General features: G+C 46.0%; 1 protein-coding gene across 1 annotated transcript in view; it reads right to left on the bottom strand.

Annotated features, from left to right (window-relative positions):
• KIAA1549L (KIAA1549 like) overlaps nucleotides 1–18,836 on the bottom strand; it is a 268,932-nt gene that overhangs the window by 88,665 nt on the left and 161,431 nt on the right. The window contains exons 8-10 of the mRNA XM_032414728.1: nucleotides 18,171–18,230; nucleotides 12,038–12,189; nucleotides 6,599–6,770 (exon numbers count right to left, since the gene is read on the bottom strand). Coding sequence (XP_032270619.1) covers nucleotides 6,599–6,770; nucleotides 12,038–12,189; nucleotides 18,171–18,230 — 384 coding nt within the window. The remainder of the gene's footprint in view (nucleotides 1–6,598; nucleotides 6,771–12,037; nucleotides 12,190–18,170; nucleotides 18,231–18,836) is intronic.

Genomic DNA, 18,836 nt, shown 5'->3' with positions numbered 1-18,836 from the left:
AAAAGTTGAACGAATGTATAAATGAACCTCCATTAGCCCTGTTGCAATTCGGCTCCCCATGTAGGTTTTCATATGGCAAAAAATAAGGGCCACTTAAAGAAGAAGTTCCATCTCTTTGGCAGTTCTAGTCTATATTTTAAATTAATATACTACCAATCTGGTTTATATACCAGTCTTTTATAAGTCTGCTTAGCATAAGTTGGTCCTCCTGATCCTGCTGAACTCTGAGGGCTCCTAGACCCACAAAGCTGAGGACAAGACTCTGGAATACTTTAGAGACCCCACTGGTAAGTGACACATGATGAGTCAGTTGGTCTTTCTCTCTGACTTCAACCACCCTTTCTGACTTCAGTTGGTACCTCATTAGCCAAGATCTGCCTCTCATCTGGCAGCACTTGGATCTGGAGTTCTTTAGTATAAAAAAAACTTCTTTTCCATAGTTTTTATCAATCGGTGATTAATCACATTATTAACTTCTGAAAACAGCTCAGTAGATAATGTGCTTCTGCTGACATCAAATATTTAATTGCTACTGCTTTTAGTAATTTGGTATTTACAAGTGAGTTTGATGCCATTAACATTTTTTAAAGCTTAGGGTTTCCATGGAAAATAACCATATGCCTCTTTTGGCTATGCTATTCTATCCTGATGAAGAAAAATATATAGTGTATCAGAACATGATACCCTAAATATATATTTCATTAGCAAGAGTTAATATTTACACGTGTCCTGCTTCTACTTGGCTTTATCATTTTGGTGTCTATGTTCCTTCTCGGTGCAGTATGTAAAATCCTTTCACCTCTATTTAAATGGAAAGAGAATACATTTACCTTATGTACATTAGTAAATTCATTTAACGGTCAAAGAGATAGTAAAGTTAGGTCAACTGAAATCATTCAAACCCAATGCGTTCATTGGCACAGTGATCTAAAACTGCAAAGTCATGTACAGAAGTGAAGAGGCAAGAAAGACTATTTCATTTGCAAGAACTTGAGTAGAGAAAGGGTAATAAAGGGCAGCAACATGCTCTGAGCTTCCGCTGTGCGTGAGGCACTGTGATAGGTTCTTTGCTCAGATGCTATTCTTATCCTCAATTTGCAGATGAGGAAACTGAGCCCCAGGGAGGTTAGGTGGTTTTATGCAAAGTCATCTCTCTGAAATACACAGTTTGTCAGTTCTAAGTTGGAATGGAAGTGTGTGTGTGTGGGTGTGTGTGTGTGTGTGCAGGGAGGGTCTGGTCCAGAGCCCAGCCACTGGTGAGCAGTCAGCCCATGTCACTCTCCTGCCCAAACACTCCCGTGGCTCTCATTCCACTTGGGGTGTGGCCGTTGCGGCTGTAGTAATTGTGGTCCCTCACCTGCACCCTGACCTCATGGCTGCCCCTCTCATCCATCGGTGACGTCCTTGCTGGGTCTCAAACCTCCCCCTCTGCCTTGTCTCTTGGTAGCCTAAGCTGGTCGCTCACAAATCTTCTTCTTAACCCCCCAACTATTTAAAATCATGACCTTTATCTCTTTGACACCCCCTGGCCTTCCCTGCTTTGTTTTTCTCCATGGCACTTACGAGCATCTAACATTTTACTTACTTATTTTGGTTATTTGATCTGCCCACTCTCACTGCTATATTTCCAGTGCCAGGAGAGTGCCAGGCACACAACAGTTCTCAAAAATATTTGTCGAAAGACTGAATGAACACAAATCCCCTTCGCCAAAGGATCAGTCTATCGCTTTCTTAAAGTGACATTTTTTGCAATAATGTCTGACGACCGGGTAAGGTAAACCAATCCCCATTCTGGTCAGCCTCAGTGTGGGGAGAATTTTCCCTACTCCAGCACCTGGATCACTGCTGTGAAGGGCACCTCACTCCAGATCCCTCAAATGGAGCAGGTGAAAAACCTCCGTCGGAAACATGGCCGATTCTGTAGCGGTCGCCGCTGCCCATTACTCAGAGGTGATGGGGGGCGAGGGGGCATTGCATGCTCCATCGTAGGGCACTGCACCCTGGCCCTAGTGATTTAGAAGACACTAGAATGCACAGAACGTTAACATTCTCCCTTCAGAGGGACAAGGTGTTCATTCAACACATGATTCTCCATTGAAGGTGTTGATCTCAGGTTCACATTGCTGGCTGATTTCAAAACTATTCAGAGCAAATGAGATTTAAAACATCTCCGCTCCTCCTCTTCTTCATTGGTCTTAGCTTCCTCCTCATCAGATCCTGAGTATGGAGGCATTTCCCAGGGTCTGTCCTCCAGCTCTACACCATCCCAGATCCTCAAATTTTCTCTGGGAATTTATTTCTAACCCGTATCTACAACATTCTCAAAACATCTAGTGTTAACTTTAACCTCTCTCCTGAGATCTAGGCTTGAATTCCCACAACTTTCCTAAACTCAGACCTCAATATCCCAATAGCAGCCCCCATATTCCAACAAGACCCTCCTTGAGGTCCCAACAGCACCCACTCAATATTCCATAACACATCCTTGACATCCCAACAGAATCCCCTCGATGTCCCAACAGCATCCCCTTGATAGTCAAAGACAAATGAGATGTCGTATGCGCTTTCAGAGAGCTCAGGAGGGACAGAGAGTGAAAACAACTCATCTGCCACATGTGATAAGGGCAGTGGAAGCATCTGGAACTAAGGGAGACAGGGTCAGGGGTGGCTTCAGAGGGCCAGGGGACATGAAGAATGGATCCTCCTGTGTGGCTGAAGCACAAGGTAGGAAGGAGAGAAAAAGAGGCTGGATGGCTGGAACAGGCGGTATGGGACCAGGTCGTGAAAGGACCTGAACTTTTGTTAAGTATCTGTGGTGAAGGGCTTGGAAGGCCCACTTAAGAAGTTCAAATTTTGGGCGCCTGGGTGGCTCAGTTGGTTAAGCGACTGCCTTCGGCTCAGGTCATGATCCTGGAGTCCCTGGATCGAGTCCCGCATCGGGCTCCCTGCTCGGCAGGGAGTCTGCTTCTCCCTCTGACCCTCCCCCCTCTCATGTGCTTGCTCTCTCATTCTCTCTCTCTCTCAAGTAAATAAATAAAAAAATCTTTAAAAAAAAAAAAAAAGAAGTTCAAATTTTATTCTGTGGACAATGGAGAGCCACCAAATATTTTTTGAATGGAGTAGATGTGAGATCAGAGTCGTGTATTATGGTGACTCTAGTTACAGTATGGACAGTACATGAATGGCAGAATGACTGAGGTTGAGTCATTTGAGAAGGACCCACAAAGTCCAAGAAGAGACAACGATGAAATGGAGAGAAGGAAACACATGTGTGGGTTATTACAGAAGGGGCCATGAAAGCAACAAAGAAGAGCCATGGAGGGACAGCAGCTTTGCAGACAGGTGTAGTCAAGCCTCTGATGATCCCCAGACTCTCATTTCCAAAACGCGCCATGCATGTCCTAATCTGATTCAATCTCTCTCTCCTGCCCATGCTCTCCAACTTTCGACTGTTCCCCATCAACCACCATCGGCAAAGTCCCCACAGCCTCAACCTCTCCTCCTGATACTCCATTCACTTCTTGCTGTTAATAAAGCCAGCTCCCCTTTCCTGCCCCTTCCCAAAGTACCACAAGGCCTGGAAGTGAGGAGGTCCCGGGACTGACTGATCGGTCAGCATCGAGGATGGGTTGGGGACAGGAGAAGCGATGGAAACAATGAACTGGGTTTACATCTTCAGTGAATTATGGGGGACATCTGGGGATCTAGAGGTGACTGCAGCGAGAGGTAGGCAGCTTCAGAGGCTCTGGGATTTTGAGAGAGTAGAAGAAATGGTTTGGACAGAGCAGTGAAGCCTGAGGAGGACGGAAGCCCTGCCAATCTTACAGTATTTCTTTCATCAGTTTGCAGAGTCTCAGTGTGTACTGTCGCACCCTTGCTCAAACTCCCCATACACAACCTCAGCCTCAGCTGCCAACCTCACCTCATTCTGTCCCAAGAGCAGAAACAATCACAGAAAATGTCCTCAGGCGTCCATGACCAAAGGGACCACCTGACTGGCACCCACACCCTCGGACTTTGCTTTCCCTCCCAGCTCACAGACTCCCTCACAGATTCTGACTGCTTTCACCTGGGTCACCTTGTCCACTTAAGGACTTCAAGACAGATCTTGTTTCTCTTCTTCACTGTCTATTTCTCCCTCTCCATTACAGTAACACATCAGTATTCAACCATACCCCATCATCTCCCATGTTCCTCTCCAGCAAGTGCACCCAATCTTCTCCCCTTTGCTGTCACTACATCCCCACCCCCGTCCTCTCCTCAATCCCCTCTGGCCAACCATCTCCACCACCTCTGCTGGGAAACCACTCCTGCCAAGGTCACCAACCATTGCCAATTTTACCAAATCCAGTTCACCTCTGTCCTTATAGTATGTTGCCTCTCAAGAATAGAAGTTGACACCGTAGCTCACTTCCTTCCAGGACATTCCTTTCTTTGCTTATTTCTGGACCCTCCTCTCTTCCTGGGCTTCCTCCCATCTCCCTGGCTGCTCCTTCGCGGTGTCCTTTGCTGGTTCTAGCTCTTCCCTCCTGTGGATTCTCCAGCTATACTCATGGCTAATCTGGTTCATCTCACCTGCTCTCTTAGCTCTATTCGTCACCTGTGTTGACGACTCTGGGGTTCTAGCTCCTGAGCTCTTCGTGGATATCTGACAGACATCTCAACCCTAACGTGGCCAAACCAAACTCTCAATTCCATCTCCCCACTCTTGCTCCAACTCTAATAAACCTCTTTCTCTCCCACCTCTCAACAAATAACAGAAGCAGCACTCAAGCAAACACCTGGGAGTCATGCTTGATTCCTCTGACCCTTACCTCCTCCCACCACACACAGAATCCATTATCTTGCCCCTGAGCTCTGTCCCCCCACAAAGATCCCAAATCCATCCACTTCTCTGGTCTCTACCTCTAACACCTTTGCCTCTCTCCTGGGCACCTGCCATGGTTTTCACTCCTGTCCTCTACCATTCATTCTCTAGCTGGAGAGGGAGAAAGAGCTGAGGATGGAACCCTGGGGAACTCACATAAAGAGGATGCAGCAAAACCGATGAAGCAAGTAGCTGACCTGACCAGACATGGGGACGGAGCCCACCCGGAGGAAAGGAGAGAGGCAGAGAAGAAGAGACTCTGGGTTAAAAACGTCGTTTCAAAGCCGAGATTGCACAGGCTGGCCATCATTTCTAGGCAAAGTGTGTCTGTGAGAATGTGCAGGCCAAGAAGTGAATCCGCATCAACATGGAAGCCAGACTCACCCCGGATGAAGGCAAGAGATAAGCACGAGAGGAAAACCATGAGCTAAGAGTCAGGTTCTTTAGGAGTGTGGACACCAGCTAGGAAATCAATAGGGGATGATGACCTTCCATGCCGGGAAGCTCAGCAGGCTGCCAAATCTAAAATGTCTACCACGTGGTCTCTCACCTTTGTCACCGACCCCCACCTCACTTTCTTTCTAACTGTTGTTTGGGTCCCCAACACCTGGGTCACCACAGAGCCTCCTCACTAGTCCTGCTTCTCTCATCCTGGGCACTGCTGACAGGTGAAGCTCCCTAAATACTGGGTGGTTCTAATGACGCTACTCCCCTGCACAGAAATCCTCAATAGCTCCCCACGGCCCATCATATCATGCACGATCTCCTTCTCCTGTCATCCAAAGCCCCAGTCTCACAAGCAATACACCTTTCTGAGCTCATCAGCTCTTCCTTGTGTTTCTGCTCTCCAGGCAACTCGGATCCCTTGTTTTTCAAGCACTCCTGGCACTTCTCACCTCCCTTCCTTTGCTCACGTTGCTCCCTCCTTCTGGAATACACACCCTTCCTCTCCTCCTGCTGAAATCTTAGCATGTAACACAGTTGAAAACACATGTTTGAGGTCAGATAGATCCAGATTCATATCCTGACGACCCAAGTACCAGTTCTCTCTAAAGTTAGTTAACTTTCCTGAGCCTACTTTTCCACATCTGGAATTTGGAGCCGAAGAAAGTTGCCCCGGGGAGAGGAGAAAGTGAGGAAAGCTATGTAAGGCAGCAAGCTCAGTACCTGCCGCAGAGGAGGCAACCTTTGGTTTTCACACCCCTTTCTCCGTCCGTTCTTTCTGGGTGGCCCTTCAGAGCAGACTGTCCCTCCCCTGAGCCCCGGATCACTCTGCCTCCTCACTGCACTTTCCCACATTCTGCTCCTTTATATCTGCATTAACTCCTTCTCTGCTCCTTAAAGACAGTGACCAGGTTTTGCCCACTTCTGTGTGTCCACCAGCACCGAGCACAGTTCATGCAGGACTCCATAAATGCTTAGTGAATCAAATTATCTTTAATTCCCCTGCAGACAATATAATCTCAGCCATGGTGATTTTTCTAGGAGAAAGCGTGGGTAGGATTTGAAGCAGAGCAATATCATTATCATCATCCTAATATCCAAAACATATCCCTTACCCAAAACCTATAGCTTCAAACAACACAGGAAATAGTTGACTGATTTAAGAAACTTCTAGAACATATATATGTTTAGCTCCAGGTCCATTAACGTGAGTTTGGGCCATCACTTTAATTTGCAGGAAACATTTAATGGCGTTAAAAATAATGAATGGAAAGACTATCCCCTTACGGTCAGCTTGCAGAAGGACAACATGATGCAGGGTCAAGGCCATCCTTTGGGAGTCAATGGTGCTCAGGATCTTGGCAGCTGCAGTCCCCAGCAAAGGCTTCCCGTTGTACAGGGTGTAGTAAGTCAGCTCCGCTGGGTCCTTGGGTCCCGGCACCCGCTGCATCTTTACCATCTTTCAGAAAAAGAGAGGCCATGTTTATGGGGCATCTTGCACCAATCCTGCAATCACCTGGGCAATCCGCAGGCTCTCTCCCAATTGCTGAAGCCTTCCATGGCTAATAGGACCCACAACGTATATTTTAGACATCAACCTTTGTGTACCTCCCTATCATCAGCATCTCAAGAAGCCCTGCTATTGCTGGAGGGGGAGACAGGGAGGAGAAAAAGGGTTTGAAAATGGGAACATCTGGAAAGAACAGCTTGAGACTGGAGAAGAAAATGCTAAAATGGTGATGTCTTCCAGCCTCCAGAGAACCCTGGCCTCATTTGGAAATAGGCCTGCACATTAATTCAGGGCATGTTAGGTTATTCTCAAACAAGATTTCTAATTTCAAACTCCTGCAATTGCCAGAGAGGAAAAAAAATGAACTGATATGTCTGTAATTCAAAAGATCTCTGATAAAAGCAGGACTTGGAGACTCAAAGTTCTTTTTCTAAAATAACCTTTGTTGCTTTTTCTCCCTGTACAAGTGATACATATTCACTACAGAAAATTTGAAAACACAGAAAAGCATCAAGAAATGAAATAAAATAAAAGCAATTTGTAATCCCTCCACCCCAAGCTAACTACATTATTTTGGAGCATTTGCCTCTATTCTTTGTTTTTTTCCACACAAACCTTTTATTTATTATTTTACAGAATTATTTATCATATTCTCTATATAGAATCACATATTGCTATTTTTACTTGCATCCTTAAGTGACCTTAAATGTAACAAAAGCATAAATGTTAACTTCTACACAGCATTCCAAAGCACACCTCATAAACTTACTTAGCAAATCACTTTTTGTCAAACACTTAAATTGTTACTCATTTTTCAGTATTGTAGCTAATTGATCATCATTATAAATACATAAAACATAAATTTTTATATCTACATAATGTTCTACTATATGCATGCCTCATAAACTCAACTAACACTTCATTTTTGAACAGTTAGTTTGCTATCAAGTTTTCACAACTATAATTAACAACTGATAAACATTATAGTATAATCAAAAACTAATGATGTAATGTATGGTGATTAACATAACAATAAAAAATAAAAAAACATTATAGTATAGTATAGTATTTTCCAAAGTGTATATTACAGATTATGAGCTTCATAGGATACTAAAAGATATTACAGAAATGTTTATAGCAATATTGGTCACAACAGCAAAAAAAAAAAAAAAAAAACCCTGAAAATTCAAAAGTCACTAACAATAGAATGGATTAATAAGTTATGGTATAGTCACAGAATGAAATATTATAGAGTAGTATAAATACTATGGCTATTTGTATCAATATGGGTGAATACAAAAGCCTGATAATGAGCAAAAGGAACAAATCACAGAATATAAAATTCAAACACAAGCAAAACCAAATGATGTACTGTTTAGGGATACACATGTGGATGGTAAAATCTACACAGAAAATACAGGTATGACTTAAAACAAAATTCAGAAGCACACTCAGCTCTGATAGATAGGAAGGGAGTATGTATAATCAGAGAACACACATAAAAGGCTTCTGGGGTAAGGTAAGGGGAATGTTCTTATGCTTTGGGTTGTGGTTTCCTTTTATTAGTGTTCTTTAAAGCCTACCTGAGTTTATACTCCTGTGTATGTGTGTGTATGTCCTCACAAAGGAAGGTATCTGAATAGTCAACAAGCATATACAAAATGCTCAATGGGGAAATTAAAAGCAAAACTGCAAGACACCACTATCACCCAGCAGAATGACTGAAATAAGGGCTGACAACACCAAGTGTTGATGAGCATGAGGAGTAACTGGAACTCTACATCTGGTTGGTGGGAGTGTAAAATGGTAAACTTTGGGAAAAGGTCTAGCGGTTTCTCACAGAGCTAACATACACCAACCCTAGGAACCAGCAATTCTACTCCTACACACTCAAGAGAAATGAAAATATATGGCCATAGAAAGACTTGTAGAAGAATATGCATAGCAGCTTTGTTTATAATAGCTGAAAACTGGAAAAAGTCTGGGGGTCTCTCAACAGAAAAATGGGTAAATAAACTATAGTATATTCATATAAGGGGATATTACTCAGCAATAAAAAGGAATAAACTCCTGAAAAACACAACATGACGATGAACCTAAAAACACTACATTGAGTCAAAAAAGCTTTATACAAAAGAGAATATACTTATGTATATGAGGTTCTAGAACAGTCCAAACTGATCTATGGTATGGAAATGAATATGTTATCGAATATAAAAATAGTAACATAGCACACCATTAATTGTAGAACCTAGATGGTGAGTTTATTGGTGTTTGCTATATAATTTTTTCACTATTGTGTGAACTTAAAAATGTTCATAATAAATTGTTGGAGAAATACAGGTATTACTAAATATAAGGTTCTTATTGGCACTTAAATTTACGAACCAGTATGCTGAACAAAATTAAGGAATTTCTTTACTGCAGGTCTTTTTAGAGTCTTTGGTATGCCAATAGGCCTCAGGAATCTTCAAGAAGGGGCTACAGGATGAAGCCTTGCCCAAACTGATGTGGCCACAAAGCCCATTTGGCCCAGGGCACCTTATAGGACCATTTTTTTGGACACTCTCTGAGAAACACTGCTCCGTTCTCTCGTCTTTGTGTTCACCTCTATCTCCTCAAAATGAATTTCCAGGAGTAAGTTTGTGACTATCTAGGAGGTCCTTGTCTAAATTGCTCACTTGCCCTCCACAGAGGTCATACCCATTTACTGGGTTTGAAAGTGCCCATTTCACTGCATCCTCACCCACACTGGATAGTACCATTATAAATCTTTGGTAGGTGAAAATGATAACTTGTGGTGGTTAAAATTTGCATTACTTTGATGGCAAATGGAGTTAAACATTTAAAAAATGTTTACTCGTGGGGCCCTGGGTGGCTCAGTTTTTAAGCATCTGCCTTTGGCTCAGGTCATGATCCCAGCATCCTGAGATCGAGCCTCGCATCGGGCTCCCTGCTCAGTGGGAAGCCTGCTTCTCCCTCTCCCACTCCCCCTGCTTGTGTTGCCTCTCTCGCTGTGTCTCTCCCTGTCAAATAAATAAATAAAATCTTTAAAAAAAATTTTTACTGGTCATATGTATTTCTTCTTCAGACTCAATTTTTCAGATATGTTCACTAGAGAAATATCTTTACATTCCAGACATATACATTTCCGTATTTATGAAAGTGGCTCATCTTTTAAAATTATCTGAGCCCAGCAAAAAGGCCTCTGCATGGAAGGAAGAGGTAAGCTATGTAGAGTGAATTTTATTTGGGAAATTCGGGCATGTCATTCCTGTCCCTTCTGGGAGAGGAGGTAAGGACACTGTTAGTACAACCAGGTAGAAGGTGAATGGGCATTCAAATATTCACTCAATTTCAATTTCAATTTCGTAGTGAATTCTTCTTACCAAGATTTCTCCAAGGGTGATGTGAGAAGGTGATCTACAGACTCTGTAAAGTAAGGATTTGCAGAAATAAATCCCTACTTACTCCACTCAGACTTTCCAGGCAGCTGTGGACCCAAGCACATCGAGTACTCAGAAGAAATGAGGAAAGACTACCTTGCTGGGCTCTTTTCGATATGTAAAATGTGTTAGGTTTCTTAGATTTACAAATAACACCAGGATTATAGGGCCGTTCTTTCTCCCCCATCAGCTAGGCAAATCCCATTTCACTGTCTGAGTCTCAATGGTTTCCTGTTATTTGGAGAAGCGTGACTTATAGGGCTCACGTGGACCCCACAAACGGTAAATCATAACCTGGCACGAGAACTTAACCGTGTCTTTACCTGGTCCCAGGCTGTCACAGACCACAAAGACTCAGATGGAAAGCAACATCTAATAGGACAAGGGGCCCGATTCACCAACTGTGAATGGAGGACCTCGAGTCTCCCTCAGGGGCATGATGCTTGACTCAGGCAGGGAAGTGTGTTCCAGAAAATGGGTTGTTTGTACTTTCAGAATTGCCTGGGGGCACGATCTGCAGACAGATTAGAGTAATGCCTGTAATTTCCTTTAAAACGCTTCCTCTTAGACACTGGGATATCAAGCATATGTGTTTGGGTTAAGTTACACCCTCCATGTGGCAATTGCCAATCACGAGTTCACACCCCAGGGGCAGTCTGCTAGATTCCAATTAGGAAGCTCACACTCTGGAGGCAGCCACCAGCCCTGCTTCTGTACTTTGACACCTTGCTCCACAGAGCTTTGCTAATTAGCATAACAAACATTAGCCATCCGTTCTCAGCTTCGGCGAAATCAGTGGTATTCAAGACATGTGGATTGGCTAGAATGTGCTAGAGATGCTCCCACTCTGGCTTGAATGGAATAAAGAATCTAAAGAAGCTTGGCACCTCCGCCTTGGGATGGCCCTGGTGTCTGTCGGGCTCCCTCTGAAGCCGACTTTGAGTTGAGTGCTTGTAGCTTAGCTGGGAGGCGCAAGGAACTGATTGACAGGAGGTGACCCAGGGCGGTGGGAGGGAACTAGCGAGAGGTACATTATTAATCTAGTTACCACAGCGGGCAGCTAAAGCTTAACTCCGTGGGAAAGCTCTGGCAATTACTGAACACATACGTTTTCGGAATTCCCCTAGCCAGGGAGCAAGAGGGCTGTCGTAGGCACACCCCCACCGCTCATGAACTCGCGGGCACTTGCGGCCAGCCGCGGCATGGACCAAGTGGGTTCCGGCATCTCAAGAGCTGCCCTTCGATAAAGATGCGTTCGACAGAAATGGGAAGGGGGTTTGGGCAGTAGAGTCTGCTACAGCTCCCTCACCTCAGTCCCTGTGCGGTCCCCTGTCCGTTACGAACGTGGGGGGCTCTGTTTGTTGAAACTGGCTAATTAAGGATCACAGAATCCTGCCCCTGGAAAATTGATTGGTGCGTCTGCCAAGCACAGGAGTGGTGGCGGGAGGCCCGAAGGCCCCGAGCTCTGGGACTCCCTCCAGTCTCCAGAACAGGTTGGGGAGTAGTCAGTCTGTGCTTGCTTACTAATAACTTTTGTTTAATAAATACGTGCCTGTGTACAGAATTTGTTCTGAAACCTTAGAGTCTAGGAGGGAGACAGGGGGGTGGCTCACTCTCACCCTCCTCCATGATTCTGATGGTCATGACCATGAGCCCCACACCCTAAGAGGCGTGTTGATGAAATGCTCCTCTGCACACGGCATGGTTTACTTAGCCTCAGGACACTCCCACACATTTATCAGAAGACCCCGGTGGCTCGCACATACCCACCTGCACAGTGTAGCTTCCCAGGGTGGTGGCCCGTTTAAACCGCCGGCCTTGCTGCTGGGACATCATGAAGAGCTGGGCCAAGCGCTGCTCCATGACCCGGGCGAAGCTCTGGTTGTGCAGGCCCACCAGCGAATTGTCCACGCCCTGGAGCACTGCGGAGGCAGAAGGCAGAGGGGCTGCTCAGAGGACGGACTGCCCGCTGACTCAGAAACCACAACCACCCCCGGCCCTGCACTGGCCACGAACGGCCATGGGCCCTATCTCATGTCAGGCCTTGGCCATCCTTACCTCATTTCACCCTCACAACAGCCCCAGGAGTTAGGAATCACTGTCCTCATGTTATAGATGCTGAAAGGTTATGTGACTTGTCGAAGGTCATGCAGCTAGTAACCGGCACAGTGCGGTCAGGTCGAGCCCATGCTTCCGTACCTCCAAAGCCTGGGCTCTCTCCTTCGCAAGCTGTGACGTGCCTAATGCTGTTGTATTTAATCCAAACCTTATTTAAGATGTTACATGTTGTTAGAGACACATGGGAATAGAGCACAGCTGCAGTATGACTAACTGGAACCTTCATGGGTTCCCACTCAGAAGGCCTGGCTCAGGGCTACCCTTACCGCATTTTCCCTTCTCAGCAGCTTTGCTAAGGCATCGGAGCTCCATCCTGCAACTCAGCTCCTCACACCCAGACAAGCCACCCTGTTCAGCGTCCTCATCCCTCCCTCCTCTATGGGGTCCCTTGAGGACGCACCCCTGCAGTGGCCCGCAGCCTCTCAGGTACTCCCCCATTCGAGAGCAGGACACTGTAATAGAGAAGAGTGGGCGGGCACTTGCCAGCTGTGGGACTTCAGGCAAACCATCGGCCCTTTCTGAGTCCGAGGCCTTGTCTGTACAAAGGGAGTAGGAAAGTCTATTCCTCATGGGCTGTAAGGTTGAAATGAGACAAGACGTATAAAGCAGCTTAGCACAACCTTTGGTGCATAGAAGGTAAATGAAACTCCTCTTTCCAGCCTTCCTCCACGGCTGGGTTTCTTCTATACCCTGGGCTATCTGGGTAGGTAAGGCATTAATGATGGACCGACCTCCAGGCAATGGCTAGTGCATGCATGGAGGAGACCGCCATGAACACCAGGACCATCCTAGGACTGAAAAGGTCACTTACTACGGGAGCGATTTCCTTTTGCCATCTAAAAGCCAAAGCCCAGTCCTTCCTCCAAGTCCCTTGGGAAATACACGTCATCCCAAACACACAAACACTGCCTCCAAACACAGTCAGCCCTGAAGTCAAAAAGGCTAAAAAAAATTCTCATTTTTTTTAAAGAGACAAAAACTTACAATGGGCTGGGGATGTAATACAAGATTTTTCATTCAACAGAATTTGTTCCGCCACAGTCAAGCCAAGGGCCATTAGTACCACCCATCTACAGGGATATGGAAATAGCCCGAATAGAAAGCGCGTGTTGTTATGTGAGCGTGTTCTGAGCAGGGCCAGAATGAGCAGCGTGATGCAGAGGATGATGCTGAAACCGATCAAGAGAAAAATAAAACCCACAGTTGAGTCTCCGAAATTACTTCTTTGAAGCCACAATAGCCAAATAATCCCCATGGAGGGCATAAAGCGGCTCTCTTTCTAGGGCCCTTGTGAGGGACCCCCAGCTCATCTGTCAGCAGAATTCCTCCAAACGGAGATAAGACACGTCGGCACTGTTCCCTCCGTGGCAGGTCCCGGAGAGGCCCCTCAGAATCCGCCTTGACGAAGCTGTCAGGCTGAGGAAGGGCCAGCCTACCTCTTGGCCCCAGAGAGGAGAGCCATGTTCTTGCTGCTTCAAACATGCGTCTCTAGTAAAATTACACAACCGCTGCTGGAAGATTACTTTTTTTTTCTCTTTTTAAAATCGGCTCGAGCCACGCCCAGCATGGAGCCCAATGCAGGGCTTGAACTCACAACCCTGAGATCAAGACCTGAGCTGAGATCAAGAGTCGGACGCTTCACCAACTGAGCCACCTAGCACCCCGGAAAGATGACTTCTAAGTTGGCCTCTCCTGACTACCAGACAAGAGTCAGAGTGGGGACACAGGACAGTCAGAGCGCACCATCATGGGTTACTCTAAGGGGATCCCAGCGATGACTCAAGGGCAGACATCAAAGAAAAGGATAGTCAACGCCCCCAGGTGATGAAAAAGTTCCAAAAACAGGGAGTGGTGACGGCTACACAGCACTGTGAATGTACTTAATACCACTGAATTGTACATTTATACATGGTTAGAATAGTAAATTGCATGTTATGTGTATTTTACCCCAATTTTTTAAATTGAGGGAAAACAAAAACAAAACAAAACCACAGCCTTCAGGGAGGTGCAGGAGGCCGTGGGAACCTCCCACAGAGCTACACAGAACCTACAGCCGGACAGTTCCCACACGCCTCACCGCTCTGTCTGCAAAGAGAATGTGCCCCCCGACGCCCCGGAGGCAGCTGGAGAAGAACTGGAGGTTGGAGCCAGGGGTCTGGCTTTACATCCTGGCTCCCCCTTACTAAGTACACTTGGGCAAGTCGCTTAGTTCCTCTGGACCCTGGTTCATCGTCTGAAAACACAGGGATTATAATCTACTCCTGATTGTGTCATGGTGGAGAACAGACACTTTTATAAAAAAAAAAAAATGCTTTGAGCAGAGTGCTGCCAGGCATCTGAGAGGGTGCCCGTAAATGCCAGCTGATGTGGTTGCTCAAATGTGCCCCTTCTTGGTTAGACACATTTTTCCCAGAGGAAGAAATAACTGTGTTCCAGGATGGTGGCTCGTTTCCTTTCCCCTGAGAAGTGCAGCAGGCCCCAGGCTCCCAGCCCTCTCTGCCCACCTAGAAGGGACTAGAAAGGGGCGTGCATCTCTCAGAGCGGCCCAGAAGCAGGAGGGGAGCTTGGACGCTGGCCCAGTTGCCCAGTAGGACAGTAGCCCTTCAGCCCGTCAGCCAGGGCCCTGGCCACCCACCCTTAGCCACCACTGACTCAGCTTACAGGAGGCGGGCAAGTCCCCCGCTGTGTTCATAGGAGCTCTCCAGAAGATTCAGTGGCTGTTACATCACTGGTCTCCTAGTCCTTCTTTATTTACAACTGCACTGGATTCTAAAATTCCAACAATCAGCTCGGCCTGGTTCAGCTTCCTATATTGAAGCTGAATTGTTTCGTGTGTGGTTGAATCCCATATCTTCAGAGCCTATCTTCTCAGCAACTATCTTCTCCTTCCACAGGTGACAGCATGACACCCAGAGGACCTGAGTGACCTGCTCAAGGACACATTAGGTTAGCAGCAGCTGGGCTGAGACCAGAAGAAATCCTGAGACTGCTGGGTCTGGGATATTCTGATGCTGGTGATGCAATAAAGACAACTGGATAAACCTAAGATGAACTCTGACCTCTGTGAGGCAGCAATATTGTGTCTGTGAGTCTCTATCCTGCCCCATCTATACAACCCTGACCACGGGATCCAGCGACAGCAGAGGGGGCTGCACGAAGCACCCTAACTAAGCCACTCTTTTTCCATCAGGGAGGGGAGAAGTGTATAGAGTGCAAAAACATTTTTTTTTTAAAGATTTTATTTATTTGTTTGAGAGAGAGAGCGCGCGTGCGTGCATGAGTGGGGGAAGGGCAAAGTGAGAGGCAGAGAATCCCAACCAGACTCCATGCTCAGCATGGAGCCGGATGCGGGGTTTGATCTTATGACCCTGAGATCATGACCTGAGCCCAAACCAAGAGTCGGATGCTTACCTGACTGAGCCACCCAGGCGCCTCAAAATAGATTTAACGTAAGTTTAGTGGGAAAGCAGGTGGAAATATGTTAGGGTTTCATAATACCAACAACAGAAAGGAAAGTTGCTCCCCATCCGCTGAGCGGTTGGCAATGAGCAGAAGACAGAGTACTCATGTCGGATATTTGGGAACGAAGGTAGAGGGGTTTCAAGGAGCTGTGCCTCTGAGCCAGATGAACAAAGCTATCTTCATCTCAGGTCCCAATCTCCTACCCCTTCTGTAAATGATGGCCAAAGGCTGGTGGTGGCTGCACGTGAGTGTAGAAAGTGGGTCCTGAGCCAAAGGGAAGGAAGGAGGGTCATGCTGAGACTGGTTCTCGCCCCTTCCACTAGCATTGAGGCAACTAGCCCCAAACCCCGTGACGGGGCCACCGTTTACTCTGATTACCAGCAGCAGTAACAGCAACAACATAAGCAAATGAGGGTCCATCAGCGGGTGGGCAGGGGGTGACGTCTCAGCATGATTTTGTGAAGGTTATGTCACTAAAACAGAGTCAGGGCAAGACCCAGGTACACAAGGAGGTTGTCAAGGACAGCCTGTGTTTAAGGGCAGATGTGTTACCATTTAATGTAAAACTTACAGTTAATAGGAGAGACATCTGCAGGTTAAAAAGCAGCATTCCTGGTGGAGGAAATGTGATTCTGGAAGTGTTACGTAACCTGCTGGTTCAAAAATGCATCTCCCTCCTGGGCATAAACTCTGGTTTGTTTGTTTTTTTTTAGAGAGAGAGCACCAGGGGGGTTGGTGGGGTGAGAAGCAGAGGCAGAGGGAGAGAGAGAATCTCAAGCAGACTCCATCCCAGCCCAGAGGTCGATGCAGGACTTGATCTCACAACTCTGAGATCATGACCTGAGCCAAAACCAAGAGTTGAATGCTTAACCGACTAAGCCACCCAGGCACCCCTTTTCCTTTTAAAATTTCTCTAGTTTGCCTTCTTAGCAGGTAAAATAATCTCTGCATAATCATGGCTCTGTGGGGGAGAAAGAAATGCAATTTTCTGCAATTTCAGAGGTTTTGAGCAGGCCTCCTTGAGCAGGGGGTGTGTGCTCCTTTGTTAGGACTCTAGGCAACAGCCTAGCCTAGCTACTGCTTGTTCGGGACAGCATGTGAGGGAGGGGATGGGGCAGGGATGAAGGCAAGGAGGTTGCAGACAGGCTTGCCCAGGCACATCCTCCATGACTTGTAGGATCTTCCTCCCTCTTTGTTATGCGCTGAATTGTGTCCTCCCAAAATTCATATGTTCAAGTCCTAACCCCCCACCCTGTACCTCAGAATGGGACTGTATTTGGAGACGAAGCCCTAAAAGAGGTGATTAGGGCAAAATAAGGTCATAACGGGTGGGCCCTAATCCAACATGCTGGGTGTCCTTATAAGAAGAGGAGATAAGGGGACACACACACACACACACACACACAAACAGAGGGAAGACGTAAAGGAAAGATGGCCATCTACAAGCCAAGGAGAGAGGCCTCAGAAGAAATCAACCTTGCTGACACTTTGATGTCAGACCTCCAGCCTCTAGAATTATGAGAAAATAAACTCCTGCTGCTGAAGCCCCAAAAGTCTGTGGTACTTTGTTATGGCAGCCCCACCAAGCTAATACCCTCCCCTGCCCCCCTCCACAGACAGCTGGGCTGGTCACTTCTCCCACAAACATCTGTCTTCTCTCTTTGCTCACAACCCTTGCTTCTGTAAGATTTCCAGAGCAACTGTCTGGCTTTGGAAAAACACAAACAAGAACTTTCTTTTGCTGTTTCATAAAGCTCAGCTGGGAAATGTCAAGGAAAAAAAGAAAATGTCACCCAAACACCCTTCTACTTCCATCCGCCCTCACTGTCAGGACACGCCTGGGCTCTACCAGGATTAGTGTAGGTGTGGGGCGTGTGCCAGGGGAGAGAGAAAAGTGCATGCCCAGCATTCTTCTGCCTTTCACTGGGGTTTTGTAGGGCAGTGCGGAAAGGCTTACCATCTTTAAATAAACAACCATTCCCATGGACGTCCACAGGTTACCGCCATACCTTCTGATTGGTCTACGGTTTGCAAAGGGGAGGCCAGTGGACTTTACAGGTTGCTGTTTTGAATGGTTATCTAAGATTCACCTTCAGTGGTATCTTTTCTTAGCTTACTGTACCCACTTCTGGTCCTATGGAAGTAACTCCCTGACTTATAAGACAGGACCAAGGAAAAGATGCTGATATTATCACTGAATGGCATGCAGTTTTAATTATTATAATTATAAATATTTTTTAGTTTTTGGGTCTTCTTTTGACACGCAGTTTTAAAAGAACAAACCAACCTGATGGGGGAAAAAAGGAGTAAAATAAGAGATTACCTGTAATTACCCAATAGTCTCTAGTTGTTTCTGATATATCAAGGTTGGGATATTCCAGCGCTAAAACAAATAAGAAACACACCAAATTACTTTCACGGGTTTTATATGCAAATATTATTAAGGAAAATGGACACGTAGGTGACAAAATATCAAACATCTAAATTCGGCTTTAACATTCTCTGGGAGCTCCAGGACATACAGGCCAAAACTAGCTTGCTGCTCTGAAAAGTAAAATACTCAGGAAAGGGCTAACTTTCAGATGAAGAGTTTTCTAGGGTTTGTGAATTTCTGCTCTTTCTACTTTTTTCCATCAAAAGCTTCTTAAGTGGAATGTCTTCATTCTCAAGACTCACAGCTTTCTTTGTGAAAATTACCCAACCATCACTAACGTTTTTAGGAATGATCATCTCTTGAATGGATTTTTCAAGGATTAAGTGTATTATTAGCCAAATGTTTGTGACAAACGGTCCCATATGTCTGCAGATATAGTGACCATAAGAGTTAATTCATGGAAAGGGTTTAGCGCAGTGCCTGGCATATAGTAAGTGCTCAATAAATCTTAGTTGTAATTATTAGACTATCAAGAGGAGGGATGCCTGGGTGGCTCACTGGGTTAAGGGCTGCCTTCAGCTCAGGTCATGATCCTGGGGTCCTGGGATCGAGCCC

The sequence above is a fragment of the Phoca vitulina genome, unplaced genomic scaffold, assembly GCF_004348235.1.
Source record: "Phoca vitulina isolate PV1807 unplaced genomic scaffold, GSC_HSeal_1.0 scaffold16, whole genome shotgun sequence".
NCBI classification, from domain to species: domain Eukaryota; kingdom Metazoa; phylum Chordata; class Mammalia; order Carnivora; family Phocidae; genus Phoca; species Phoca vitulina.
Note: the sequence above shows the minus strand (reverse complement) of the source record. Positions and strands in the feature narration are given on the sequence as shown.